The following is a 27,653-nucleotide window of genomic DNA, read 5'->3' as shown; positions in this document are numbered from 1 at the left end:
AAACGAGCGCACATTTGATAAAGTGCATGAATGAAGAATGGTCACACACCTCGTCCTTTGCGTTCTGAGCTTTCTTCGATCCACAGGACTTTAGGAAGCCCTTTGAGCAGCCCAAGCAGGTAAGGGACAATCACATCTTTGTGCTGCAACACAGGCATCCCACGGAGTGTTAGTGTGAGCAAAACATCCCCCTTTAAAGTCACTCTGGGCACAAAAGCACCAGAAACCGAACAGCGTGATTTTTACCTGCAGGTTTGACTCCACTAGAAAGATGCCTTGTGCGATCACAGCGTCTCTCCTCCGCTCGTCCAGCTGGAAGACTCCTCTGAGGTCCACCGGGCACATGCACTGCAGCTTCTGGACCTGTGGCAGGAAAAACACAGCAGCTCACATCATCTGTCATGTTTGGCAAGATATTTAAATGCAAAAGCAATATCATTTATTACCTTGCCAGAGGAATTTAACAGGCACGGTTTAGTTCCATTAGTGTTAATGATTTTGTCCAGATAAATCGGCTTCAGCTAAAAATCATCAGCTAAATGGGCGCTTAAAAAAAAAAAAGAGAAGTTTTACCTCCCATTTACACAGTTAGACTTCTATCTGTTTAATCAGTTAGAACATGTAGATGATCTCGTCTTCCCGACAACCTCTGCTGTGATCATATTATATAACCATCAGCAGAATGAGTGCCTCTGTGCCTCCACCAAACAGTGAAGCTGCAGTTTGCATCCTGCTCCATTCAAACACGGCCTCCGACTGGTCGAATGCACAATGTCAATCGTGTGAAATGTCATCGTAACGAGTTTTGGAATTGTTGAGCTAATGCCAAAAGTCCAATGTGACAAATGCGCTTGATTTTGAAAAGTTTCTCATCAGCGTTAACAACGTGCCGTGAAGGTGACTTCACAGCGAGGACGATCTCTGACCAACAAAATCAAATCCGTTGTTCAGAAATGGACTTTTTGGCACAATTCAAGGAAGACTGTGAGCTATTTGTGAGATTGGAACAGATGGCCTAAATCCTGCCGCCGCCGGCCCCATCCACCTCAGGCTGGGAGACATAAACGGTGCCTTTGGGATTTCAGATGATAGTTTGCCAAATATAAAGACTCTAAAAGAAAACTGACTGGCAGAGATTTAAAAAGGTTTTGAAGAATAAATCAAACCGTTCTGAAACTTCTCACTCAATGAAAACCAACAACTTCAAGTGATAGAATGCTTCTATTTTATCCTAATATCTCTGTAAACAACTTTGAAGTCTGTTTGCAATTATTTTTTTTTTACGGTTTTTATTAAAGGTTTATTGTTCAATAAACTCCCAGATGAGTGCTCATTGCAGAAGCAGTGTGCATGCTTGAATTTATACACCTGTGGACATGGAGGTGATTGGAACACCTGAATTTAATTATTTGGATGGATGAGTGAATACTTTTGGCAATACAGTGTAAGTACAGATGAATATCATCAGCATAGCAGTGGACATTTATGCCATGCTGTCCAATAATGTTACCTAATGGAATCATATATAGAGTGAAAAGAATTGGTCCAAGCACAGAACCTTGTGGAACTCCATGACTTACTCTGGTGTGTGAGGAAGATTCTTCTTTTACATGAACTAACTGGAATCTATGACATAGATATGACTCAAACCAACCTAATGCAGTTCCTTTAATCCCAATAACATGTTGAAGTGTCTGTAATAGAATGCTGTGATTGATCATACAAAAATGCTAAACTAAACTAAACTAAAATGGATTATTTTGAAAATAATTATGATTACAATGAATTGAATTCCAATTGGCTTTAATTGGACTATACTATTTAAGTGCCTTGAGATGACATTTGTTGTATTTGGCGCTATATAAATAAAACTGAATTTAATTAAATTGAATTGCTCCAAACTCCTTTGATTATTTTATCTGTTGCTATTTAACAGATTTGAACATTAGCCTTCATTTATCCAATCTTATGACCATAATAACGTGATCCAAATAAGCAGATCAGTTAAAGTATGTCATCCCAGCATTTTTACTCATTTTCACAGTCCTTGAATACATCTGCATATTTTTCCACCACCTCCACCATCCTGCAGCATGCCGACTCTCAGCTTCATTTATCACAGTGTCTTTAAACGGAGATGCAGCTCGAAGTGTTTTACAGAGCAGACTCTAAACCTCAAAATATAAATATAAATATAAACACGCATACAGACATAGAAGATTAATGGAATAACAACATTAATAAAAATTATTTTGCAAGTAGCAATAGTGTTGATAAATTAAAAGTAGGCAAATAAAAGAGTTAAAACTGTCCGAAGATGAGAAGAATATATACGTCCGATACAGAAGGATCGGTGTGTTAAACAGAGGTTCTTTCAAAAAAGTAAGTTTTAAGGCCAGTTTTTCTAGGTATTACAGGATAAATGTCACTGAATTCTTCTAACTGAGCTAATTCCACAATTTGCAGCAGAAAGAAATGCCAAATTTGCAGATACTAAGTGCCAATTGGTGATAATCTGAAATTGTTTGTCGTATTTCAGAGCTGACTGAATATTTGGTGGCTTCAGACTGCTGGTCTGACTAAATTAGCAACATGGAGGTGTCACTTACCAGTTTCTGACATTTCTGACATTGTGCTGACAAAACGTGGTTATTTGGAAGATATTAGCTGTTTAACCATTAATGAAAAACCTTAGAAATCCTAAAATTTGACCCCAAATGTGAGACAGACACCAAGTCAGGTCCATATATATTTGGACACTGACACAAGTTCTGTTAGTTTACCAAAACATATTAAAGATACCGATATGGGCGTAAAGTGCAGACTCTCAGCTTTAATTTGAGGGTTTTCACATCCAAATTGGAGGAAAGTTTTAGTAATTACAGTTCTTTAATGTGTAGCTGCATCTTTTTCAAAGGATCAAAGTTAATTGGACAATTAACTCAAAAGTTATTTCATGGACTGAAACCTGAGCTATTCCCTCATTAATCCATCAGGTCAGGAGCTGATGAACCCACAACATGTGGTGAAAGGAGCTCTCAGTGAAAGTGAAACAGACCATCCTGAGGCTGATGAAATCATAGGAGAGCTAGTGGAAATGTCAAAGAGTGGCCAAATCAACAGTTTGGTACATTCTGAGGTCGGGAACTCAAAGAAGCCGGGACGTCCACGGTGGTGGATGATCGCAGGTGAAGAAGAACCGCTTCATAACATCCACCTAAGTTAAAACACTCTCCAGGAAGCAGGTGTACCAGTATCTAAGTCCACCATAAAGAGGAGACTTCGGGAGAGCAAATGCAGGTTCAAAACAACAATCAGACTCAAAAATAGAAAAGCCAGATTAAAAAACATGTAAAGCCAGTCCATTTCTAGACCAGCTTCCTTTGTACAGATGAAACTAAGATCAACCTGTACCAGAATGATGGGAAGAAGACAGTCAGGCATAGGTTTGGAGCAGCTCATTACCCAAAGCACACCACATCTCCTGTAAAACACGGTGGAGGCAGTGTGATGGCATGGGCATGCATGGCTTCCAATGGCGCAGGGTCGCTGCTACAGAAGACCAAAGCAGCTGGATGAATTCTGAAGTGAACAGGGACACGCTTTCTGCTCAGATGCACAATGCAGATAGAAATGAGCCAAAACAAATAGCATTAGCAACCCAGGAGCGTTTTTAAGGCAAAGAATTGGAATATTCTGCAATGGCTAAGTCAATCACCCGATTGCAAGTGCATTTCACTCACTTAAGACTAAATTTAAGACCGCTGCAGTAAAGACCTGGCAAAGCATCACAAAGGAGGAAACCCAGCGTTTGGTGACTTCAATCAGTCGCTGCCGGCAAAGGATTCTCAACAAAGTCTTAAAAATTAACATTTAATTTATGGTAATGTTAATTTGTCCCGTTACTGTCCTGAAACGATGAGACTTTGTAGAAAAATGGTTGCAGTTCCTGAATGTTTGATAGGATATTTTTGCTCAATTAAACCTGAAAGTCTGCACTTCAAATTCATCTCAGCTGTGATTTAAAATCCGATGTGGTGGCACGCAGAGCCCAAATCATGAAAACGGTGTCACTGTTCAAATATTTCTGGGTCATCAAGACATCCATGTCATCACGTCAACTATCAGCAAATAGTCACAACAATCATTTCATTTTCTTGCTTATTGAGTAATATCATCCACAACTTCAAAGCTGTGAATCCCCAATAATTCATCTGACTGCGCTGCTCTTTATTACGAGATAAGTTCACAACATAGACAAAAGCAGAAACAAACCTGATTATTCATTAACCTTACAACTGCTACAAACCATTAAAACGGTGAAGAACTGGGCTGTTGGGTGACTGCGTTGCTTGCTGCTACCGCGGCTCTTTCATCACAACATCTACTTCCTGTTTAAAACTTCCTGATTCTAACCACTTCAACCTCAGTCTGCTACTCTGAGTAATCCCGAAGCTGTCCCGTGAACACTGCGAGTGAGCGGGTTACATCACAGCAGCCATGTAGAACCCAAACTTAATGAAGTACTTCACTCCATCCAGTGTTTATTCTGTTATTGAGACCATGACGATTGGATCAAATGTTTGGCTTTAGTGAAACAGAAAAATTAATCAATCTACTAAAGACACAAAAAAAGCGTAATTTTTTTTGCCAGAATCTACCGTTTAACAAGAGAAAACACTTTGTGGATGTAATATATTAATTCAAAAAGTAATTTTCTTCCATTGATTGTTCCATGCAAAGTTAATCTTTGTCATTATACTGTTTTCTGACAGCCTCTTATACCACTGTAGATGTTCCTGTCAGTCTGGTTGTAAAGGAGTACTGAGTATGTGTAGGCTGGAGCTTGAGTAAGTTCAAGCCTTCACCTACAGCCATGAGCTGTGGACAGCGACGAGCAGAATAAGATTGTGGGTCTGGGGCGGTCGGTGGCGTAGTGGGTTAAGCAGATGCCCCATGTACAGAGGCTTAGTCCTCGATGCAGCAGGCCCCGGTTCGACTCCCGCACCGAGCAGCCCTTTGCTGCGTGTCTTCCCCATCTCTCTGCTTCCTGTCTCTCTCACACTGTCCTATCATTAAAGGCATAAAAAGCCCCAAAAAATACTTAAAAAAAAAAAGATTGTTGGTCTAATGGGGCGTAAACCTTTTCTGTAAAATGAATGTGCTCAGCGTCAAGTTTTATCTGGGGGAAGGATGTATGGGGTACTGCCACCCAACCTGAACTCGTTTCAGTGGAAGAACGTGGATTTATAGATGGATGAATGGCCATATTGTTTACAGATTGTTACCCATTTTAATTGCTGTAGCAGTGAAAATCATACATGAAATTATTTCATTACCTTAGCTGGTCCTCAAGACACTGATGAACCATTAAGTTCACAACGATACCTAACCTTCATCTAAACATTATGGTGGCCCCAAATTTGGCAATAGCTCTCAAATCAAAACAAATAACCCGGATGATGATGATGGATGACCTCAATGTTTAGAAAGTCTGTGCTGGAGTCACATGGCACTTATACTTAAAAAAAGGATTTTAAAGGACAAATCGCTCACATTTAAGACGTGGTGGCACACCTCCCATTCAATGTATTTTGACCACTGAGAAGATTAACTGAAGGCTACAAACAGCTAACATTAGCCAACGTTAGCCTGCTTTAAAGTCAGCTCCAAATACCACTGATTCGTGTCATTAAATCTCTAAATGACAGCATTATTCCCACATATACAGATTGTCAAACACGTTAAATGTCTGCTCTGCTCCATGACAGAGCAGTCAGGGAAACCAGTGGAGTTTAGGACAGGCCCAATTGTCACATTCTTCTGACAGGTATTAGCTTGTCACTGGACGCTAGCTGGACCATTACCTTGTCTAACGGCGCCTGCCGGTGAGCTGCCAGTGACCGAGCCAGCGACAGGACGGTGTTGAAGTAGAACCCTCTGCTTCCTCCTCCTCCATTAAGAGACATGTTTGACGACGCCTGAGCTGAGCAGAGCAGAGCTAAACAAACACAAACATCTTCCCTTCACCGGACGAGCAGCTACAACGCCTCACTGACAACTACGGAAGGCAGGAGGTCCAAAAAACACGAAGCAAGGTCAAAAATTACGAACACTGTATTGGTCTATGGAAGCCCTTTTCTACCCAGAAATAGAACATCATTTGACTCTTTTCAGCGTCAAAATCATTATTTGGTTTCATAGAATTCTGACAGTATCTGAAAATGTGTGCCACTTTCTAAAATCTTTACTTAATATCTCAAAAGGTATACTATCTCAAAAAACATTTTGAGATAGGATCTGAAAACTCTCAGGTGCCAACAAGATACTACTTCAAAATCATAAAATACTAAGTCAAGATTTAATATTTTATCGCTGAAAGCTCTGAGATACTAAAGTCAGATTTTGGGGTCATATGTCAAATTCATGAGACAAGACAAGTCAGAATTTCGAGGTATTAAGTACATATTTTAAAATTAAGTCAAGATTAAGAGATAGCATCTGAGAAATATTCAGATACTAAGTCAAACTTTTTAAAATATTAAGTCAAAACTCATAGTTAGTATCTCAAAATTTTACTACACCAGAATTTGGACTCAAAACAATATGCGTTCAAAAGAGTAAAACATTTGCATCACAAAATCGTTCATCCAGAAAAAGTCAGACCTCACATCACTTGGCGTTATTTTTGCCTCCCTTCATATCAATGTGTTCAGCCTAGCGACAGCCGCACCTGTTATGGTGTTTACTGCTCGGAAGCAGGGGACTGCTTGGTCTGCACTTAGGTCTGCACGGTCTACGCAGCACGCAGTGATATGAAAGAGAGAGAAAATAGCTCCAAGCGATTGTGAGATCTGACTTTTTCTGGATGAACGATTTTGTGATGCAGATACATTACTCTTTGGAACGCATATTGTTTTGAGAAGCAAAACGCTTTATTTTTGTGGCCCCAGCCAACTAGCCGGACTACCTTCGTCAACACCAAAACGAGGCTGGAACTCGGCTCACAGGACGCAGCAGGGGGTAAGAAAATGTTCATAAATGATATTGCTTATGAACTACCTTAGCTGGTCCTCAAGACACTATGCCTATGACATATGGGATGTCATAGGCGAACTATCCCTTTAACACCAAAAGAGAAGAAAAACAGGATACAGTGGGCTGAAGAGAGCAGTCATGGACTGTGGATGGTTGGATGAAAGTGAGATTCAGAGATTAATCTCCAAGGAGATGATGATGCTGGAACTTTAGTTTGGTCCAATGACACAAAGAAAGATGTCTGGCTGAAGAAAACCAGTACATTTCCACCATCATTTGTGACCAGGGGAGATGGCAGCCATTACCTGTACAGGAAATACACAGGAGGACACTTTTCTCATTCCATCAGTAAGCAGGTTTGGTGATGCTGAGCTCATTTTTCAGGATGATAATCCTTTCCAAAAAAACAAAAAAAATCTCAAACTTTTCTTCAAGTAACACACATCAACTCAATGACATGGCCAGGAAACAGTCTAAATCTCAACCTGACTGAAAATTTATGGTGTGAGAAGAGGAATATTATTTTCTTTTAGTGAAGTCCTTAAATAATTCAGGTTGTCAGTAAAGACGAATGAGCTGAAACAAAAAACCTGAAACCACAATCTTTGACTCATGATTTTTTTCTTCTACTTCACCTAAAAAGCTAAATTTGCAATAAATCTCAACAATTTCTCATTCCATATTTCTACCGGGTGTAGTTTTAGATAAAAGTATAAACACCGGACAGAAAGATGTTGCAGTTGAAATGAACACAACAAAACTGAACAGTCAGATCCATGTTTATTTGTGAGCATGAACAGCAGAATTAATTAGACTGAAGGCACAATATATAGTTCCAACTACTGGAGAATGATCTTGTGTTCATATTAAAACTCCAGTTACATTTAAAGAGCTGTGATGGAGGTCCACATGTTTGCACGGTGGGGTTAAACATAAAGATGAAAAGGGAAACTTACAGTAAACATAGGGTGTCCTATACAAAGACTGTGTGATGAGCAGAAACAGGCAATTCTACTACTGTAAACAAGCCAGACTCACAAGCTGTTAACTCCAGTCCAGGATAAGGAATTCCACCATATTTATGAGCAGCTGATGGCACATTGGGTCCTCAGTTGATGTAGAAAGTAAAGGCAATTAAAAGTCTGGATTAAAAGCTGAACCACTATGGAGCTAAGACAGAGACTTTATAGAGTTTATAACTTGTATCGTCATGTTTTCAAAGTACAAGTACAAATAAAATATTCAAGTACGGATAGATTATTTCTGAAAATGCGGCTCAGTTTTTCAGGCTCAAAGCTTTTGCCAGTCTTTTAAACACCTAAATGAAAACCTAATGGAGACGCTCAGTTGCTTTGTTCCCTAACCAGTTGGAGACACAGAGAACAATCAGTCTCTGCAGGGCTGATGTGGGCCAAGCAAAGTGGGTATTCTGTAATCCCATATGAGACTAGCTAGAATCAATCTTTGTGGTAATTTCACTCTTCTGGACCTTGTTCTTACAGGTAAAGAAAATTGGGAAGAGTCAGAAGTTTCTACCTAGAGAATAAAGTTGAGCTTTTGTTTTTTGTGGTGGATAAGGTAAACGTCTACAAATCATGAACGATTGTCACAAATTTGCATGATAACGAACAGTTTCTCTCCTACTCTCTGTGTTCACATGTACGGTTTGTTAACAGAGCCGAAATCTCAATAAAGCTGCTCTCATTCACATATTTTTCTGCTGCTGATCACAGACGGTGAAACAAATCTGAAATGTAAGACGACACGTTCACCCAAAGACCCTCTGAATGCACCGTAAGGCTTCTGCTCCAATAAGATCCTGATTATGTAAAGCACAAGTCTGTGCTGTGTGAAGAGGGAATCCTCAAACCACTTCCTTCATGGAAATGTGCATTTCTAAATGATATGTGTACATTTAAATCGTTATTACATTTCAATTTTACTATGCCATAATTCTAAATTGTGACATAGTATCTAAAGATTTTGAGAGAAGTCAGAATTACTAAATATTTTGTCCAAATTTTAAGTCAAAATGCCAAGTTAGTTTGTCTATATTTTCAGAAAGTACCAAGGTACTAAGTCAGAATTTTAAGACTTTAAGTAATTTTTCATAAATTAAGTCACGATTAAGAGATAGTTTCTCAAAAGATTGAGATACTAAGTCACAATTTTCAAATATTAAGTAATAGATTTAACATACTAAGCTGAGTTCAAATTCCGACTTAGTATCTCCAAATTTTACTGCACCAGAATTTTGAGGTACCAAGTCAAAATTTTGAGATATTAAATCAAAATTATAAGACACAAAGTCCAGATTTGAAATGCTATCGCAAAACTTTGGGATAATTAATCAAAATTGTGAGATAGTATCTAAACATTTTAAGATAAGTCAGAATTTGTAAAAATTTAGTCGAAATTTTAACATATTAAGTCTAAATTCTGAGTTGGTATCTCAACATTTCGAGAAAATGCCAAGGTACCGAGTCAGAATTTTGAGATTTTAAGTCATTTTTAAAAATAAATCAAGATTAAGAGATTTTTTTTTTTTTTTTTTTTTTCCAAGCACAGCATCATCTGACAAAATCAACCCTCACTTAAGCTAAAGACAAAGTCTGTGCTGGGATTTCAGTTGTTTTTTAAGTATCATGAAAGTCAGAAGTGGTAGAAAGTCTCTGCTACTACATTTCCTCAGCTCTGTTAACAGCAGACAACTCATGAGGCAATATAAGCGAATCTCTTCTCTAGCTGAGGTTTGTCATAAAAGTAAGAAAATTGAAAAAGAAATTGTTAACGTGGTCTCAGACGAGACAATCACCAGCAACACGTGCATGCTTCTGAGCCCTTCTCTTTGTAATGGTTAGGGAACAACAAATCTAACTGAGCGTCTATAAGATAATCAGGTGTGGGGCCTTCTCTTTATGCCTGCAGAACTTCTGTCTCCATCTTAGCTTCATAGGCAACTCAATTCTCCATGGAATGAGATGAAAGGCACCATTAACGACATTTCAAACGGTTTAAAAGAAGGTTTAAAAATAAAAATGATTACAAACAGTTAATGATGAGCTGAGAAGATGTGAACGTCTCAGAAATACTTAGACACTGCCTGGAATTAAACAGCAGTGTGTGGAACTGAGTACACAGTTAAAATCTGTAGTGACTAAGTACAATATTCACTCATTCTTAATCTCAAAACATCTCTAAATAAATCATATTATACATAGGCACTTTGTCAGTTTAGTAAATTAACATAATCTGCTAATTTAAAGTAAATCCTCCTCACACTTCCTAAAAAGAAATGTGCGTTTCTAAGTAAGATGAGTACAATACATTAATACTATGCATCTTTATAGACTCAGTTTTGACAATCTTGATTTAAGGCATTTAGTTTTTAACGGAATTGTGCTTCAGCAGCTTGTTACATACATACATGAATATTTAATCTTTCTATCAGGTGCCGAGTGAGAAAAAAAAACCTTTTATAAAAGTTTGAATCTCTCAATACTTCCGTCTTAAAAGGGCCGTGAAATGTTTAATCTCGGATTTGTTTTATTTTATTCAAGTACAATTGATTTTTTCTAGCGTCTAAGTCACATTTTGTTGGGCGTGGCACTGGTTTCTCTTTGATTAAGTGCAAACAGCAACAGTTTGTGCTGACAGTGCTCCCATTTCTCCGATCGAGCAGGTCTGAATAAACACCCCGTTCCTTTCCCTGAGCTCCAAGGAATTCCCCTCCTGCTCATCAAAGAAAAGAAGAGCAACTGTAAGCAGCAAATCTGCAGACTATGCTTTTACTGTTGATGTGCTACAAATAAAAATCTAGAATAAAATCAATCTTTTCCTCTTTCTCTGAGTGAAAATACTCGGAGGTAGATATTAGAACCTAAAAGCAGGATTACAGGGGACTGGTTTTGGCCCATTTGGTAAAGTGGATGGCCAGTCCGAACGCCCTTGCTCGTGTAGCAGCGAGTCATCCATCTCAGTCCGTCTTCCAAACTACGTTCAGGACCTTGACGACTTCCTCATAGATGATGAAGACGATGGCAACGTCCATGCACACCCGACCCAGCCGAGGCACAGTACCTTTGTAGAACCTGAACAGAATCAACAGAGTGACTTTGATGTTATTTCAGGGCAATTTCCCTTAAAAAGACATGTTGCTCTGAAACCTGTATGCATGGCTCAGCTTTAATGGTGCCCTCACAGATGTGCACGTTACCCGTGTCATGTGCACGTTACCACAGCGAAGTTTCGACTCCACCTCGGTCAGTTTAGCCGAGCTCAGAGAAGGATGTCTCTGGATCTCGTTTCTATGTTTTTGTGGCATGAGTTTTGTCTTTAATTTGTGGATGGAGTGATGAGGTGTGTTCACTGATAATAATTTTTAGAAGCATTCATGAGTCCACGCAGTTATTCCTAACCACAGAATCATGTCTGTTTTTAATGAAACGCTCTCTGAAGATCACCAACATTCAACCTGGTCTTTTCCTCTTTGTTCAGATTCCTCTTTGTTTTACTCTTAAACTTTTAATGAAATTATGAACATTAGACAATTAAATAATTATCTTTATTTCTTAAGTTCTGGACACAATCTTTCACAGAGGGTCCATCTTCACTGATAAAACCCTCCCTGTGATGTCCCTTTACTAAAAAACCTCATTAACTGCTTCCATTCAGGTAAAATTCTTCTTCAACCATGTGGAATCAATGGGAGTTTTACTGGGACTGAGTTACAGATGTTTCAACACAGAAAATCCTGTACCTCTGATCCAAGCATCCGTTTGAATACTTTATTTAGCTCAGGAACCCTCCAAACTGAGTGAAATGACCCAGAAGCATCTAAAGAGCTTCCTTAATTATCTCCTTTAGCGGAGGAATACATCGGACCATCCTTAATGAGAAAAAGGTGTTACTCACGCCATCGGTCCTTCGTGCTTCATGATCTTAACAGCGCAGTCTAATGTGCTTTTGTACTTGTGAGCTTCGAGACCCTGTTGAAGAACAAAGATTAGTAACAAAGCTAAGGGTTGAATTATGAGGTGAGAAAGTAATTGTGTCTCTCGGCTAACCTGCATCCTGGTCTTAATGACATCCAGCGGAGTGTTTCCGAACACACTGGCTGCACCGGCGGTGGCTCCAAACAGTCCAGTTAGCAGAGGATTGATGGCTTTGTTGGGGTCATCACCTTCACGGTCAAAACAAAACAGAAGGGGTTTGTTTTACGGGCTGCATGTTTGGTTTTACGCATCGAAGATGGAGGATTATTCGCTCCCGTACCTTTGTACCAGTTCCTCAGGGAGGTCATGACGTAGAAGCGGATGGCCTGATTGGAGCCTTGTTTTAGTATAGTGGCCGTCAGCCCCTGATAGGTCCCCTTCAGTCCTGAGGACACGTCACAGAAACAAGTCTTTACCTCCCCAACGCATCATTTATCAAAAAGATTTTCAGCATTAATGAAGAAGAGGACAAATATGATCCCTGAAGTGGGATGTGTATCATAAAAGTGTGCAAAAGTCCTGATCCAGCCTTCATTTCTTTCAGACTTTCTCTTTTCTTTTAATGTGGTCTTGATCAATAGTTCTCCAGGCTCTCTGAAGGTTTTTCAAAGTTTTTCTTTTGACATTGGCTGCTTTTTAACTCTTTTCAGTCCAGTCCTTGTACCTGACCTTCAGAGGAATGTGTTTTTGAGTTGTTAAAGGGATAGTTCGCCTCTTTTGACATGAAGCTGTATGACGTCCCATATAGCAATATCATTTATGAACATTGACTTACCCCCCGCTGCGTCCTGTGAGCCGAGTTCCAGCTGAGTTTTGCGTTCCACGAAGGTAGTCCGGCTAGTTGGCTGGGGTCAAAAAAATAAAGCGTTTTGCTTCTCAAAAAAATAGAGAAGAGCAGACCGAGCAGTCCCCTGCTTCCGAGCAGTAAACACCGTAACAGGTGTGGCTATCGCTAGGTGGCTAGGGAGTGCTCGGTCTGCTCTTCGGTCTGCACAGTTTTACATTGGACGCATTGATATGAAGGGAGGCAAAAATAGCGCCAAGCGAAGTGAGCTCTGACTTTTTCCTGGACAACATTTTGTGATACAAATGTATTACTCTTTTGAACAGATATTGTTTTGAGAAGCAAAACGCTTTATTTTTTTGACCCCAGCCAACTAGCCGGACTACCTTCGTGGAATGCAAAACTCAGCTGGAATTCGGCTCACAGGACGCAGCGGGGGGTAAGTCAATGTTCATAAATGATATTGCTATATGGGATGTCATACAGCTTCATGTCAAAAGAGGCGAACTATCCCTTTAAGCCACTTAACGAATCCTCCCCAGAGCTCGGACCTCAACATTACTGAAGCAGTGTGGGATCATGTTGGCAGAGAACGGAACAAAAGGCAGCCGACATCCAAAGAAGAGCTTTGGGATGTCCTTCAAGAAGCCTGGAGAACTATTCCTGAAGACTCCTTAAAGAAAGGACAGAAAGCTCGTCTGAGAGGGTTCAGGCTGATAAATATTCACTTTAAAGCTCCTTTCAATAAATCATTGCACACTTTTCCTTTTTTTCTGGAAATCTGTAAAAAGTGAGGGGAAGTTCAGGACCTTTGCACAGCGCTGTGTATACAGGAGGTGAACCAGTAGGGGGCAGTAAAATGCAGCTGAAGCACTTCTTACCTTCAGTTTTGATAATCTCCCTCACCCCATGGAAAAATCCTTTGTACTTCGGGTTTGCTGATGTTTGATCATGAATGAATTTAACCTAAAAGAACATGAGGACTAAGATGAATTACTGTGGGAATGAACATCAGTGAAACCATTCAGAGTTAAAGCTGTAGAAGTCCTGAGAACCTGAGACCAAACGCAGTCACACGAGAATTTCCAGTGGTTATTTTGGTTGTGGCCACAGCCTCTATGATTTTTATTATTAGTGTGGCTCTTCAAAAACTCTAAAGCTCCAGATTTGCAAAATTCGAGGCTGCTTTCTTGTGTCTAAACTCGGTATTAAATCGTATGAAATCCTCGTGGGAAAAGCAAAGACAGAATCTCCTGAAGCTTTGACATGTTCGTGCATAATTTTTTAACTTGTCCTTTAGTTAATAGCCCCAGGACTTCTGCTGCCCTGAAACACAACGTTTACAGACTATAAAAACTTACAACTGATATTCAATCTTAAACAGTTTGTACCTTAACTGTCTCCATTGGACAGACTACAATCACAGCCTCCGCGACTCCAGCTCCGAGGCCACAGAGGAAACCCCGCTTGCTGTCCAGCTTCCCGCTCTCATCACGCATCTTATTACTGAGGAACTCAAACACCCCAAATCTGTCACAGTGATGGAGAATAAAAAGATTCATGACCCCAAAGTAAAAAATAAAGGCTTTTCAAGTTGGAAATAAAGTGTGTAGGAGCAATATAGGCTATTGAGTCAGATCTCATTGGGTAACCTTCCTTGTCTAGACAGGTGTTTCACCATGAAGGGGAAAACAGTCTGAAGCAATAGATGAATAAACAGGTGTGGATGTTTTACGTGTACGAGAAGCCAGAGGAATAAATGAACAAAGTGTTCAAGTAGTAAAACCGACTCCTACTTTAAAAACACGAACAAGCTAAAATCAGCGCGTCAATGACCTGGTGCATCACCTCAGTGGCTTAAAGCTTTGGCTTGGCCGCTATAGGGCATTTAAGCTATTAAAATAGTCAACTTTCGAATTCCCCAGTTCTGAAAAGCCACTTATAGTGTGTGAAATGAAACAACGGCAACATTATATTTAGTATTCTGACGTTCAGTAACGATGCTAAGAACTGAGCTCAGGCGCATTTTCCTCTGTCAATGCTCCAGTTCCTGAAACTCTCCTAAAACAGTACCAATGCTCCACAGTCTGAGCAGGTGAGTCTGTCTGTGTGGAGCTGAAACGTCTTCAAAAACAAAGAGAAAGAAGTCCAGTTGTCCTTATTCAAGCTCTGAGGATTAGTGGGTGATTTATTGTTCACAGTTGCTTTGCACAAAGTCAACAAACGGCCTTATTTTCATTCACTCTGACAGCATGTTGGGGAGAGTGGGCTAAAATTAGACAGTAGGTAAGATGGCCCACTCCCATCTTTCAAACATGCACTTTTATTGTCATGTGACCATTCATTTTGGAAGCACCCATCATTATCTGCCAGATAAACTCCAACATTATCTAAAAACTGCATATTTTTAACATCAGACAGCATCAAAACATGAAAACCATTTTGCTAAATATTTTCCTGAATTCGTAAGCGACGTAGTGTTTTTTCCAAAATGCAACTGTGGGGTAAACTGAGCAAGGTTTGAGGAGGGAGCGATAATTCATATTTCACTGCCTTCTTTCACTGGTGTTCGAGACAGAGGCTGCATCAGCACATCTTTCTGTAGTTTTAGGTTTGTTATTTGACTAAAACTTTTATTAGTTTCACGAATATTTATTGATTCAACCTGAGGACTCATTTGGTTTTATTCAACAAGCTTTCTGCTGTTGGGAAGATTAAAACTTTGGTGGAATCGTTTTGTTAGGTTCTCTTTAAGAATAGAAATATGACTATTTCTAAAAGAAATATAGATAATTCAATATTTTTTTAAGAAGTGTGTTAGCTTTAGAAGCGTTATGAGTTGGATTTTAGATTAGATTCGATGTTCACTCCCAAATACATGTAAATATCGTATTAATTAAGTTGAAGGAGTTTAGTGATTAAAGCTGTTTTCCTTCATGTTTCCTTCAGTTTATCCCAAATGGAAACTTAAGGAGCGTCCCTTCCCTCTCATTTCCAGCCAAACAGCCTCACGTATTTGTGTTTTGGGTCATTGTCCTGCTGAAAAACTAACAATGCTCCCACTGAAGTCATACCAAATGGGATGGTGTGCTGCAGGGTCATGCTGGTTTAGTCCTGCCTCCCCCGCACCATCACCACTCCTCCTCCGTGCTTCACAGCAGGAACCACACATTCAGACACCATCTGTTCACTTTTTCTGCGTCGCACTAAAACACAGCAGCTGTGAAATCTGAAATCTCACATCTGGACCGGATTTCCACCTCTGACACAGCTCACCTGAGAACTGGAAACTACTGCTGGTGACAACCTCATGGCGGTGCTTAATATAAAGAATGACCATAAAGGCAAACAGTGGCTACTTTGAGGAATCTAAAGTACACTTATAAGCAAGGATATAGCACTTTTCCTAACGTTCAATTCAATTAATTTCATTTTTCAAGTATGACCAGACTCCATGTTGTCTTCCCTCGTTATTGCGGTGCCAAGAGGGGAAGGACGTGAGCCGCTAATCGTATGTTAATATGTTCAGAAATGAATCAATGCAACGATCAAATCAGCCAACAAGAGACAAAAGATTTTGCCCAAATACGTTCAGGTGTACAGTCTTTTATTAACAATAAAAGACTATTTAACTCAGTTAAGTAGCAGACTAGCTGCTGTTACCAAGGCTATCAGTAGCTAGCTTGCTAGCTTCATGTTTGTGCTCTGAACTCCTCTGCTGCTTTGCACATATTTAACTGTTTTGCAGCAGAAAGAGCGGGAAGCTCTCAACAAGGATCATAACAAGGAGGTAGCAGCAGTTCACGTTATGGAGAGGCTTCGCAGGTGAAGAGAAAAGCTAAGAAAATACAGAAGCTATAGGAGAAGACAAGTTTTCAGCTCTTTTTCAGCTCTTCATTCGGTCGAAATCACAGCCTGTCCCCCTGCTTTTTGAAATGATGGCTACGCCCCTGCTCTTGAGTGTGGTTTGGTTGCGAGGGTGCAGTACCTGACGGCCGCTTTAGGTATAGATCCATAGACTAGTGAGCTCAGACCTCTGTAAAGTCCCCTCACCCCATGACCGTCCACCGTCTGCTTCACACAGTCGACTGTAAGGGGAGAGACGGGGTTAACGTACAAAATGAAAAAGAATTCAGCTCTTCAAACAAACTGGTTTCATGGAGTTAAATCCTGCTACAATAAGTTGTCAGAAGGTCTTTTAGTCTGAATTCCTGCTTTCTACGAAGGTTTAGAGAGACAAACAAGATCTGTGCCAAAGTTCAGAAGTCAAAGACCGACTTCCTATGCAAACACACGTCTGTTTGTCCGTGTTTAACTTGAACCTTAATGTTCGTCATCTGTTTAAACCATCAAGTGACTTGATTTGAGGGGTTTAACTGACTTTATTTGTTGATTCGTGGAGTTATTTGTCATCAGAGAAGTAGGTCTGAGTTAAAAACGGATTTCCAGTTATTTATCGTGTTTTTATGTTAATCTTTTGTTGTTTGTGCACTTTATTCTCTGTCAGATCTTTTATTTAACTACTGTTTACTCATGTGGTGATAATTTTATCTCCAGAAAAGTGTTAATTTATTACACCTTTTTCTTTTTAAATGAGAACCCTAAATATTCATTTTAGTTAGTGACTTTATTCTCGGCTGAATACAATTAAAAGTAAGATTTAACTTAGATTTATTATTTATGTGTTAAAGACTTTCTAATCTCTACTGAAGTTCTACAAAAAATAATGAATTTATAGAGAATAAAATGTTCCAGTTTAATTCACTTCACATTAAATTCATATTTAGTTGAATTTCTAAACGTTTTTTCTGAAGAGGTGATAACTTCTCTCTCACTACTGGATGTCATTTAATTCATCGATTTCATTTAATTACATTTTATTTCACGATTAATTCAAAATAAAAACATTTAAATTAAAATTGCATCTAATTCACATTTATTTCTATTTCTGGACAATAAATCAAGTAAATTATTTTACATGAACTGAGTTGATGTGATTACTGACGCCAACATTAGATGTAATGCAGTCACCTGATTGTGTTATTAATACCTCGTCTGTCAAACACAAGGTTATCAAAAACTTAAATAATATCAATAACTCCCACAATGATTACTGTCTAATTAGTAAATACAGAGTTGAAGCCTCCATAACTTCTTAATATGTACACGCACAATGATTTTCAGACTACTGATCCTGCTAAAATATAACAGACTCAGAGTTTAACCTTTTTAGGTTATCAGAAAATGCTGCTGAAATGTAATATACAACAAATGTTTGACTCCTGGATTATGTAAAACACATGTAGAGTTGCCATAAGTTCATAAAGAAATCAACACTGAACAGAAACTCACCGATTCCTTTGTATTTGGGCGGATTTGCTTTCTCATCGAGCTGCAGCTGTGTTTTAACATACTCTGTCGGGAAGGTGATGCAGATCTCTATACCTCCAGCAAGCCCGCCTGTGAGAACAGGAAACAGAACTCCATAAAGATGATTTCATCCGGCGAGAAACAAGAACAAAGTGATACAACTGCATCAACAAATCAAACCTTTGCAGACACAAGTAAACGTAGAAAGTAACTCCTGATTGTATTTGAGTCCCGCTCTTATACCCAAGCTCGTTTAAGAGACTAAATCATGTTTGACACATGATTTAGATGTGTTGCATTACACAACGTGTTTCACAAATGAGGAAAAGTTCACACGAGATGCAAGAAAAGCAAAACAGGAGGAACCAAAAAGGACTCAGATGTTGCTGAAGAGACTGCACTCGTAAAAGAATGCAAAACGAATGTAAAAAGAAGAGGGGTAAATTAACATGAAAACAAAAGCCTTTTTTAAACTAATTTTCACACTGATGATGTAAGTGATGGAGAAGAAAAGATTAATGACACCAAAGAAACACTAAAGAGTTGGAAATAAAGTGGAAATAGCACATTTATGCTCAAGTATAATCCATTCAAATTTAATTCAAATTCAATTGAGTGGGTGGCCAACAACAAATTATCATGAAGTTACTTTATAGAAGTTTGTTAGCATATCAAAAATATATAAAAACAGCAATATCAGAAATGAATGAAATGACATAAAAGTGCAAATTAACATGAAAACAAAAGCATTTTTATTAATTTCCCCCTTATCTGTGTATACATTTAGATTTTTAAATGAATATTTTTACATATTTTGTGCATGAAAGTTTTATTGAGATTTTTTCCCCGTTTAGTTTTTGGTATCAGTAGTTTTTGGAGTCAGTTGGATTATACCAGTTCCACCTTAAATTTCTCGCTGTCACACATCTGCAGTTGAACAGCAAACAGGCAGCTTGCAGCTGATTGGCTCAGCTGACCTCAGTGTGATTCTACCCTCGGATACACCGCGCCCCCCCCCCCCCCCCCCCCCCCCGACCATGCTCCACGTCAAGGAGGTGTGTAACCTGCAGAGCTCACACTGTTTGCCACAAGGATTTATGAGTGTGAGTGGGCTCATTCTTTCACCAGAGAGGTGGGACGTTTGCACCAAGTCCAAGAAAGTAAACGCTCTGTAAGGATCAGAATCTGCTGAAATAGTGTGAATAATGACGCACTTTTAAGTTGAAGAATTTACGAGCAGCACTCTTAAACTGGAGAAGAAAAGACTCTTTCGAGGAACTGTGGGTGAATTCAGCAAAGGGTTCTTTGTTGATGCTTTTATCGTGCGTTTCCAAAAAAGTCATGCAGGCAAATCCAACACAGCAGAAGTTCAAACCAACACAAGTCAGGGTGTTTGTGTGCGTAAACAATCACAAGGTTAAAGCTTGCTTTTACTAAATCTTCAAGTTAATTTTGGAGCCTGTTCTGAGTGCCAACAGTGCTGGTTAGGACACACCCAGGCATTACTTTGGTTAGAGGCTGGCTCTGAAGCTGTATCTACAAATTAAGCTAGAATGAAAAACAGTCCACATCACCATCATCTGTAAACAAATCTCTGTGCAGTACCTGTGGTATGTCCCCGATTCAAGCTGGGAAAAGACACAGAACCAGTTTATCGAGTCTAACGTGCAAAAACACACATGAACAGGAACTCTGGAAGTGCACCAAATCAACAGCAATGAACAGTATCAGTCTGTGACACAAATATCAGCAGAGGTGGGCAGAAGAGTCGAGGCAGAGGGGCTTCATCACAGCCGTTAAAGCACAGATTTAACCCAGAAACATTAACAATACACCCTGTATTAACACTTTGCATCACAGCTGCACTTTCTCTGCTGTGATTGGTCAAACAGTCAGCATCTAAAAAGGTTCATCACGCCATGTTCATCACATTGTTTTTACCTTGTTAACTTATAAGACAAAACACGAGACCACGGTGTGATATTCATGATCAACTTGTGCTTTGAAAGTTACCCCAATGGATGATTATAGTAACTAAAGTTATAAGCTGTGGTGATAATTACCACAGACAAACCAAAGTCTGTGTATTGAATTAAAGATTTGAATATTTTATGTGGAAATGTCCCTTTTCTGCCATTAAAGGCTGAGTTTGTGGGATGTAGTGACTAGTTGTACAAAATGCAGCCAACTGAATTTCCACCAAACTACCCAGAAACTACAATGGCTTAATAATAAAGCTACGGCTGCAGTAAATGATTATTATTATTCAGATTATTCCACTGATTATTCAAGTTAATCGGATAAGAAATACTTTTGGAATAATAACTATTTAGAATGGAAATAAAACAGGCGTCTTAACATGAAACATTCATTGGTTTATTTTTCAGAAAATGCAACCAATTGAGATATTGAACTGCATGTCAACGGAACTTGTTTAGGTGCCACATTAAAATAGTAATAGTTCTAGCGGGGTAGTTCTGGTGACATTTCAACAGAAATTAGCCACCATGTGTCCAACACAATAAACACAAGTTGCTTTTTGGGAAAAGTATGGGAGAGAAATGTATAAAGTGTCTCTACCGCCTAGCCCAAGCCTCAGCTTCCTTCTGTTCTGTGCTAGCGTCCTCCTCAGCTAACAAGCCGACCGATGTGGCATTTCTGAGGATCTATCTATGGAAGAAAAACGCAACACGTTGGATTTCATGGTCATTAATTCATGTAAAGTTTCCCTAAGGAATGGCTCAATGGATCAGTGGTTTTTGTATCAGTGGTTAAAAAAAGTGAATGATTGTGAGGTTTGACGTCCCATTTAAAGGATGCACCACACAGATTAAAGTTATTGTGGCCCAAAAGAATTCACAATAATATCAAACTATTGTGAAATCATTGTGTGTTTTGTCTCTTTTGGTTGAGATGAGCAAACTCATCTTCTAACCAATGAGTGACAGTAAAATTCTCTCAGCTCATGCCTCCATCAGGGTTCAGTGCGTTCGTTTGTTCTGGTTTCTGCTGACGTGTCATGTTTGTCACCCTCTGCACTCAACACACTGTCCTCAGACCAGTTTTTTTTTGCTACAGGATTCTTGAGATTCTGAACCGTGCTCGTGGCAGGTGTATTGTAATCTGGGAGAATGTGCCCTCAGGCTGATGGTGCAAAGTGCTTTGTCACTGAGGCTCGTGACGTCGAGCGCGGAGACCCGGGCCTCTGAGCAAACACTATGAGGGCAGCGGATCGTTACTAAACAGCGACTGAACTGCTGACGGTCAAGCTCAGGAAATTACAGCAGCCGCCGAGGCTTTTCTTTTGAACTTTTAACATTCAAACACAACCCGTGGGGCTGGAAAAGCAGATTTGTGTGCGCGCTGTTGATGATGCAACATTAGGATACTGATTGATCTCTCGTACACGCTGAACTCTGACAAGTTTGGGCATCTGTCACTGATTGACTAAAGACACAGGCAGCAAAAAGGGTCTGTGCTGAAGTCTATAGTACAGGTCCATTTCAACTGAAGGAGAGCACGTTTTACTACCGCAAGCTGCAGGGGAGTCAACCTTTAAGCCTTAAATCAAAGAGTCAAACCAGAAAGCCTTAAATCAAAGAGTTAACCATGAAAGCCTTTAATTAAAAAGTCAAACTAGAAAGCCTTTAATTAAAGAGTCAAATCTGAAAGTCTTGAATTTAAGAGTCAAACCAGAAAGCCTTGAATTAAAGAGTCAAATCTGAAAGACTGAAATTAAAGAGTTAAACCAGAAAGCCTTAAATCAAAGAGTTAACCATGAAAGCCTTAAATTAAAAAGTCAAACTAGAAAGCCTTTAATTAAAGAGTCAAATCTGAAAGTCTTGAATTAAAGAGTTAATCCTGAAACTGCCTTAAATTAAAGTTAAACCTTCAAGCCTTAAATCAAAGATTTAAACATTAAATCCTTAAATTAAAGAGTCAAACCTTCAAGCCTTAAGTTAAAGAGTTAACCCTTAAGGCCTTCAATTAAAGCCTTTTCTAATGGTGTAACAGGATTTTTTCATTCACTTCCTTTAGCTGTTTTCTTAACATTATCTAGCTCTACATCCTCCTCATCACACCATCTATTACTTTCCTTCCCAAAGAAATTAACACCAAAGGACACTTTTTTTAATGTTTTATATAAGTTTATATGAAGCTAATGAGGTTTTAATAACTAGATGCCCTCTTTAAGTGGCCAATCTATATTCATATGTATCCAAAGTTAGACCATTACTTCCGGTAAAAACATATTAGGAAGAACATCAGATGAACAAAAGGAAAGATTAAAGAGAGTAGCATCTGTTTTAGTGCTGTCACTTAAGTTTAAAGTTGAAATATGTGAGTTGATAACCACATCTACAACCTGGAGAGCATTATTACTCTCACAGTACTGTTCAAAAGTCTTGAGCCACCTCTGATTTCTCTATATTACCAGAAAAACCGGACATAGGTGCAGTGATCTATTACAATGTGTGCAAATATAAATATAAATACAGAATATGAGGTAAAAACAGAGTTTGTACAATTCTAAGGAGCTTTAAAGTGAATATTTGGTCTGAGCTCCTTTATTCTCCAACACAGCCTGAACCCTCTCAGACGAGCTTTTTGTCCTTTCTTTATGGAGTCTTCAGGAATAGTTCTCCAGGCTTCTTGAAGGACATCCCAAAGCTCTTCTTTGGATGTTTGGAGCCCCTGCCCCTTTGGCCCTTTCTGCCCAAAGTGCCCTTTTGTCAAAAGTTTGTTTGTTTGTTTTTTGTAAGTGTGTGGTCCAAAATAATAATAATACTAATAATAATTTAGATCCACCCTCGGTCGGTCACATGATCCACATAGACTTGCCCAGACAACTGCTTTCACTGCTTTGACGGGCCCAGACGACATGCTCTGCAGCTCGGCGCTGCTAAGCTGCTAGAGACGGAAAGAGCACAACTGCCGGTCCGGTGAGTAGGTTCTGCAGCGGTATTTGTTTGTGTATTCTTACAAGATAACTGACGAAGTTAGTGAAGTGAGCAGCAACCTATGTGCGCGCGTCTGACTCTGCACACACTCTCATTATAGCCAAGTTATAGCCTCTAATTAACCACACAGCGTGCTGAGGGGGAAAAGTATGTCTGTATTAGGGTTGCCAAATCCCTGAAAAATAAACCAGGGACACCTAAATAAGGGCCAACCCAACCCTTCCTGGCCTGGTGAATTTTTTAGCCCCCTTTTTTGTGAGTGAAACAATTTTTTTAACTATTTGACTCGAACCCGAATTGAATTAGATGCATATTTTTGAGTGACATTAACAAATTATTATCCAGCAATTCACTTTAAAACAAAATAACAAAATTAACTGAATGAAATAAGTATCTTTCTTAATGGAGAAGTTTTTTTTATTTAAACCTGGACCTTATTTCTGAGATAAAATACATTCATCAACTCACCGATAACAGTTTGGTGAAAGTCGGCGTCCTTAGATATTTAGATCACTCGAGATCAGCATATATCCATATAACGGGAGAGAACAGGGCAGAGACAATACAGCCTCTAAATAAGGCATTATCTGTCTTTATTCCACCAATACTTTAAGACGAATGAATGAACAAGCATTATTGCACTGTTAGCTCATAGCTGCCGTGTTGTTGTTATTTTCTAGCAGAGTGGTGCAAAAAGTCTACATGTCAGTTCATCATTAAGTGGTTTCAGAGAGTTACATGGTTCTGTAAAAGCATTCAGGAAACAATACAGCAATGTACTGATATTGGAAAATGTACTTTGCACTTTTGAATACTTAAGTATTTTTAAAAGTAAGTTCTTCAGTACTTTAACTTGAGTACTTTGTCTACCACTGCTTGAAGCAGTGTTGGCGTCTGCGTAAAGGCCTCAGTATGCTTCTCCGTCGCTATCCGTCAATCCGTCTCTGTAGTCACGGAGAGGCTTTAAACCTTTTGAAGTTCTCCGTCGGGATGTCGGATACGCAAGGCAATTCACCTCCCGATCAGTAGGTGTCGCTACGTTAAACAACCCAATCTCGCAACGTCTATTGTGAAAGTTGTTGATTGATCGTTTACCTTCCCGCTCCGTTCCACTCCTCACAGTGAAAGAGAGCGACCGAGAGAGAAATTTTTGCAAAATGTTGACCGGCACACAGTAAACTCTTTAAAAAATGGCGGTGTTGTTGTTGTGAGAGGAGGGAACTAACTAACTGGAAAAGTGTTGCGAAAATGATGTTGTTAGCCGGCCAATCATAACCCTTGCATCGCATCGACAGATGGATAGGAATTTTGGCAAACGCACGCAAGAGGGTCTCCGTCAACGACCATAAATCAGCCTTAGCTGCCATGTATGCTGCTTTGTTGTCTTCCACTATCTTCTCGGTGAGCACAGTAACTCCTCGACCAATGGAATGAGCGTATTCTCGTGTGTGAATATGCTTTCAGCTCATTGGTCAGTCACAGAGCAGGACAGGGAAAAAGTTTACCGTACATTTTCACATAAAGCCATGCAATGTAGCCTACATGCTTATTCACATCATTTTGGACTATTTTAGTATGAATACAACAACGACAATAACAATTAGAAGAATTTGAATTGTGATTTTCTCAACCTCTCATTTAAACAAATCAGTACTTATTTATTTATTTATATGCACAAATGACATATAATATGCATAAATATGAAATATATAACTTTTATAACCTTGCTGTCTTGAGCAAAGTGGATAGTCAGGCACAAATACATTAAAATACATGATTTCTATATCATTTAATCATTTTTTACTTTATTATCAGCACTACGAATAATAAAGGGAAGATTATGCATCAGCACCATGGAGCAAATTTGTAGCTATACAGTATATGTCTTGAAAAAAGTATGAAATGTCACTGTGTGTGTGTGTTTTCTGTGCATTAGATTATTGTTTATCAATCATATTTCATTCTGCAGCGATGCCTCGTAAGGAGAGGACGTTAAAGCAAAAACAAAAGGAGTGTTTCAAATTTGTGCTCCATGTGCCCCCTTTTTACTTTGAGCACCTGCCCCTCCAAAGGTCTCTGCGTGTCCCTGGCTAACAGTGCAATAGTACGCATTCAGTCATTCATTTGGCTCAAAATATTGGTGAAATAAAGACCGATAATGCCTTAGAGGCTGTATTGTCTCTGCCCTGTTCTGTAGCGATATATATGAGTATTCTAAATATCATCTGAAGGACGCCGACTTTCACCAAACTATTATCGGTGAGTATGTGAAAGTATTTTATGCCAGAAATAAGGTCCAGGTTTAAAAAAAAAAAAAAAAAAAAAAAAAAAACGAACTTCTCCTTTAAGTTCATAAAACGTCAGAAAATGTTTAAAATAATCTCTTTACTATTAATGGACCCAAACACATTAACATAACTTACAGTCATTTTGCAGCTGGAACATTAAAAATATGTTAATCTGACATACTTCGGTAGACAGAGGGTCAGCACTGAAACTTGTAAACAACTTTCGGAGCTCAGCCCCGGTGTCAGGCGCTTCCTTACCTGCCAGAATCGCCTTTCCAGGATGCGTAAATGTGGCTTTCCCCGCCGGAGCTGCGGCGGCCAAACACCGAGGTCTATGAAACGGGTTCACAAATCTGTTTGGTTCCGACATGACTGCGATACCCCGATCTAACTTTTTTTTTAATGATTATTTCTAACCGCTGACGAGCTCGGCTGCTGTAAGCCCTCTCAGGTCCTCATGCATGCAGTGGCTGCTTTGTGCAGGAGCGGCAACGCGAACATTCAAAGGCCAGGCAGGCGGTGCTGACCATTGGACTTGGTGCTCATCGAGGTTTAATAATGTCTGTGTACTTTTGACAGTTAAGTTCCCTCCGTGACACTCGCGGAGGCTGATAACGTCGAGTCAGTGGCCGCTCAGGGCGGGGCAGGACGTGACCCCCCCACCCCCTACGCTAACGCGGAAAAACGCCATGTTTGTCACCAATATTTAAGGAGGACCGGAGTCATTCTGTAACTGCGGCACTTCCCCAGCAGAGGGCAAAGTTTCCAGTGTTTAAATTGAGCAGGGGCGTAGAAATCATTTTATGGGGACGGTGTCTCCTGCTCCGGCTTGTATGGAAGTTTTTCTGTGCCATCAGAGTTTGAATACGAATTTCTAAATTCGAATTTTTACAGCATCAAAATCAGACTTTGAATTTGAAAAACCAACAGTGTAAAAAAAAAAAAAAAAAAAAAAAAAAAAAAATCAGTGTAAAAAAATTCAACTTCCAAAAATTCAGTGGAAAAAAATTCAACTTAAAAAAATTCAGTGGAAAAAGAACCAGACTTAACATCCGGGTAAACAGGGAGAAGCAATCGATCCCTGTCTCAATTCATCCAACGGCAGCCAATCAAGTTACGTTACATTGGACAGATCAGCCATGTCCACCAACACGGGTGATGGTGCTTCGGTGAGTGAGTTTACTTTATTTGCCATTTGTGTTAATAAAATTGAGTAATAGATATTACTTGATATCTATTGAGCTGATCTGATTAATTGAGACAGGGGTCGATTGCTTCTCCCTGTTTACCCGAATCTAGAATTATGAAGATGGGGGTTCAATAAAAGCATATTTAAAAACCTGTTGTACATTGTCAATTAAAAGAGACAGATTAATCTGGTCCAGTGTAGATGTACATATTAAAGGCCAACTTCCATCGTCATTTCATTAATACTGCTGTGTTCACCATTGTTATTGAATGCATTAGGCGTCGGTTCTGTTTAAAAAAACGTTATGGTTGCTTTGTTTCAAGCTGTTTTTGTGGGCAAGAAGAATGGCTTGCTGAGATACGACAGGGTTTTCCGGTCCTTCTCATGCATATCTGTGACGCGATAATGAGGCGTCTCTGATTGGCTCCCTCCCATGAATGAATGAATGAACCCCCCTCCTCCTCCTCCTCCCCGCTCTGTGTGTATCCGAGAGCCTGCAAGTTTTTTTTCAACTCAAAACCTGTCGAAACTTAAACACAACCCATGCGTTAATAATTTAATCAAGCGTTTTCCTTAAGCAATATTTTTCACGTCACACGTCAATGTTGCAAAATGTAGGCCTATAACAGCGCAGCACTGAAAATCGCGCGGCAGAAGTAGTGATTGTGGTAGACTGCAGAGATTGTTCGTGGCGTGGAATACACAACCAAAGTGAAAAGGCACAAACCCATTTTTGAATATTTCAAAGCAAAATAAGTAAAAAGCACAGCATCATCTGATGGGACAGCTGTGCCCCAACCTTCAACTGTGGACCAACCAAGCAACATTAACCCCTTTCACACTGAGGAAGAACCTGCGTTTAATTCACGAATTTAGCGTGTCCGCTGTTCCTTTCACACTGACGACCCGGGCTGGCGTGTCAACTCGACTCGCCTTTCGACCCGCGTCGGACCCTAGTCTTTTTGCCGAGCCGAGTTTGGTGTGAAAGCAAGTGACGTGGGTCGGACGTGGGCGTGGCGTGACGTGAGG

The 27,653-nt window shown here is 39.6% G+C and overlaps 2 protein-coding genes across 3 annotated transcripts in view; both read right to left on the bottom strand.

Annotated features, from left to right (window-relative positions):
- pi4kaa (phosphatidylinositol 4-kinase, catalytic, alpha a) overlaps positions 1 to 6,064 on the bottom strand; it is a 50,021-nt gene extending 43,957 nt beyond the window's left edge. For both annotated transcript variants that reach the window (XM_075456289.1, XM_075456290.1), the window contains exons 1-3: positions 5,868 to 6,064; positions 247 to 363; positions 50 to 143 (exon numbers count right to left, since the gene is read on the bottom strand). In XM_075456289.1, coding sequence (XP_075312404.1) covers positions 50 to 143; positions 247 to 363; positions 5,868 to 5,969 — 313 coding nt within the window. In that variant the 5' untranslated portion in view covers positions 5,970 to 6,064. The remainder of the gene's footprint in view (positions 1 to 49; positions 144 to 246; positions 364 to 5,867) is intronic.
- Positions 6,065 to 7,799: 1,735 nt separating this feature from the next.
- On the bottom strand, positions 7,800 to 26,087 carry slc25a1b (slc25a1 solute carrier family 25 member 1b). The gene is made up of 9 exons (XM_075455260.1): positions 25,694 to 26,087; positions 18,169 to 18,276; positions 16,805 to 16,904; positions 14,208 to 14,346; positions 13,698 to 13,782; positions 12,313 to 12,417; positions 12,105 to 12,220; positions 11,953 to 12,026; positions 7,800 to 11,129 (listed from the first exon to the last, which is right to left on the bottom strand). The coding sequence occupies exons 1-9, from the start codon at positions 25,803 to 25,805 to the stop codon at positions 11,015 to 11,017; spliced, it is 954 nt and encodes a 317-aa protein (XP_075311375.1). The 5' UTR covers positions 25,806 to 26,087; the 3' UTR covers positions 7,800 to 11,014.
- Positions 26,088 to 27,653: the final 1,566 nt, after the last annotated feature.

The sequence above is a fragment of the Odontesthes bonariensis genome, chromosome 22, assembly GCF_027942865.1.
Source record: "Odontesthes bonariensis isolate fOdoBon6 chromosome 22, fOdoBon6.hap1, whole genome shotgun sequence".
In the NCBI taxonomy this organism is placed as follows: Eukaryota; Metazoa; Chordata; class Actinopteri; order Atheriniformes; family Atherinopsidae; genus Odontesthes; species Odontesthes bonariensis.
Note: the sequence above shows the minus strand (reverse complement) of the source record. Positions and strands in the feature narration are given on the sequence as shown.

What these genes read in the sequence shown, in the direction of transcription:
- slc25a1b (XM_075455260.1), bottom strand. Translation starts at nt 25,805, where the DNA reads ATGTCGGAACCAAACAGATTTGTGAACCCGTTTCATAGACCTCGGTGT. An exon ending in GGAGATTATCAAAACTGAAG is followed by an intron (nt 12,418 to 13,697) that starts GTAAGAAGTGCT and finishes ACGTGTCCTCAG; the next exon opens with GACTGAAGGGGACCTATCAG. An exon ending in CCTGAGGAACTGGTACAAAG is followed by an intron (nt 12,221 to 12,312) that starts GTACGGGAGCGA and finishes TTGACCGTGAAG; the next exon opens with GTGATGACCCCAACAAAGCC.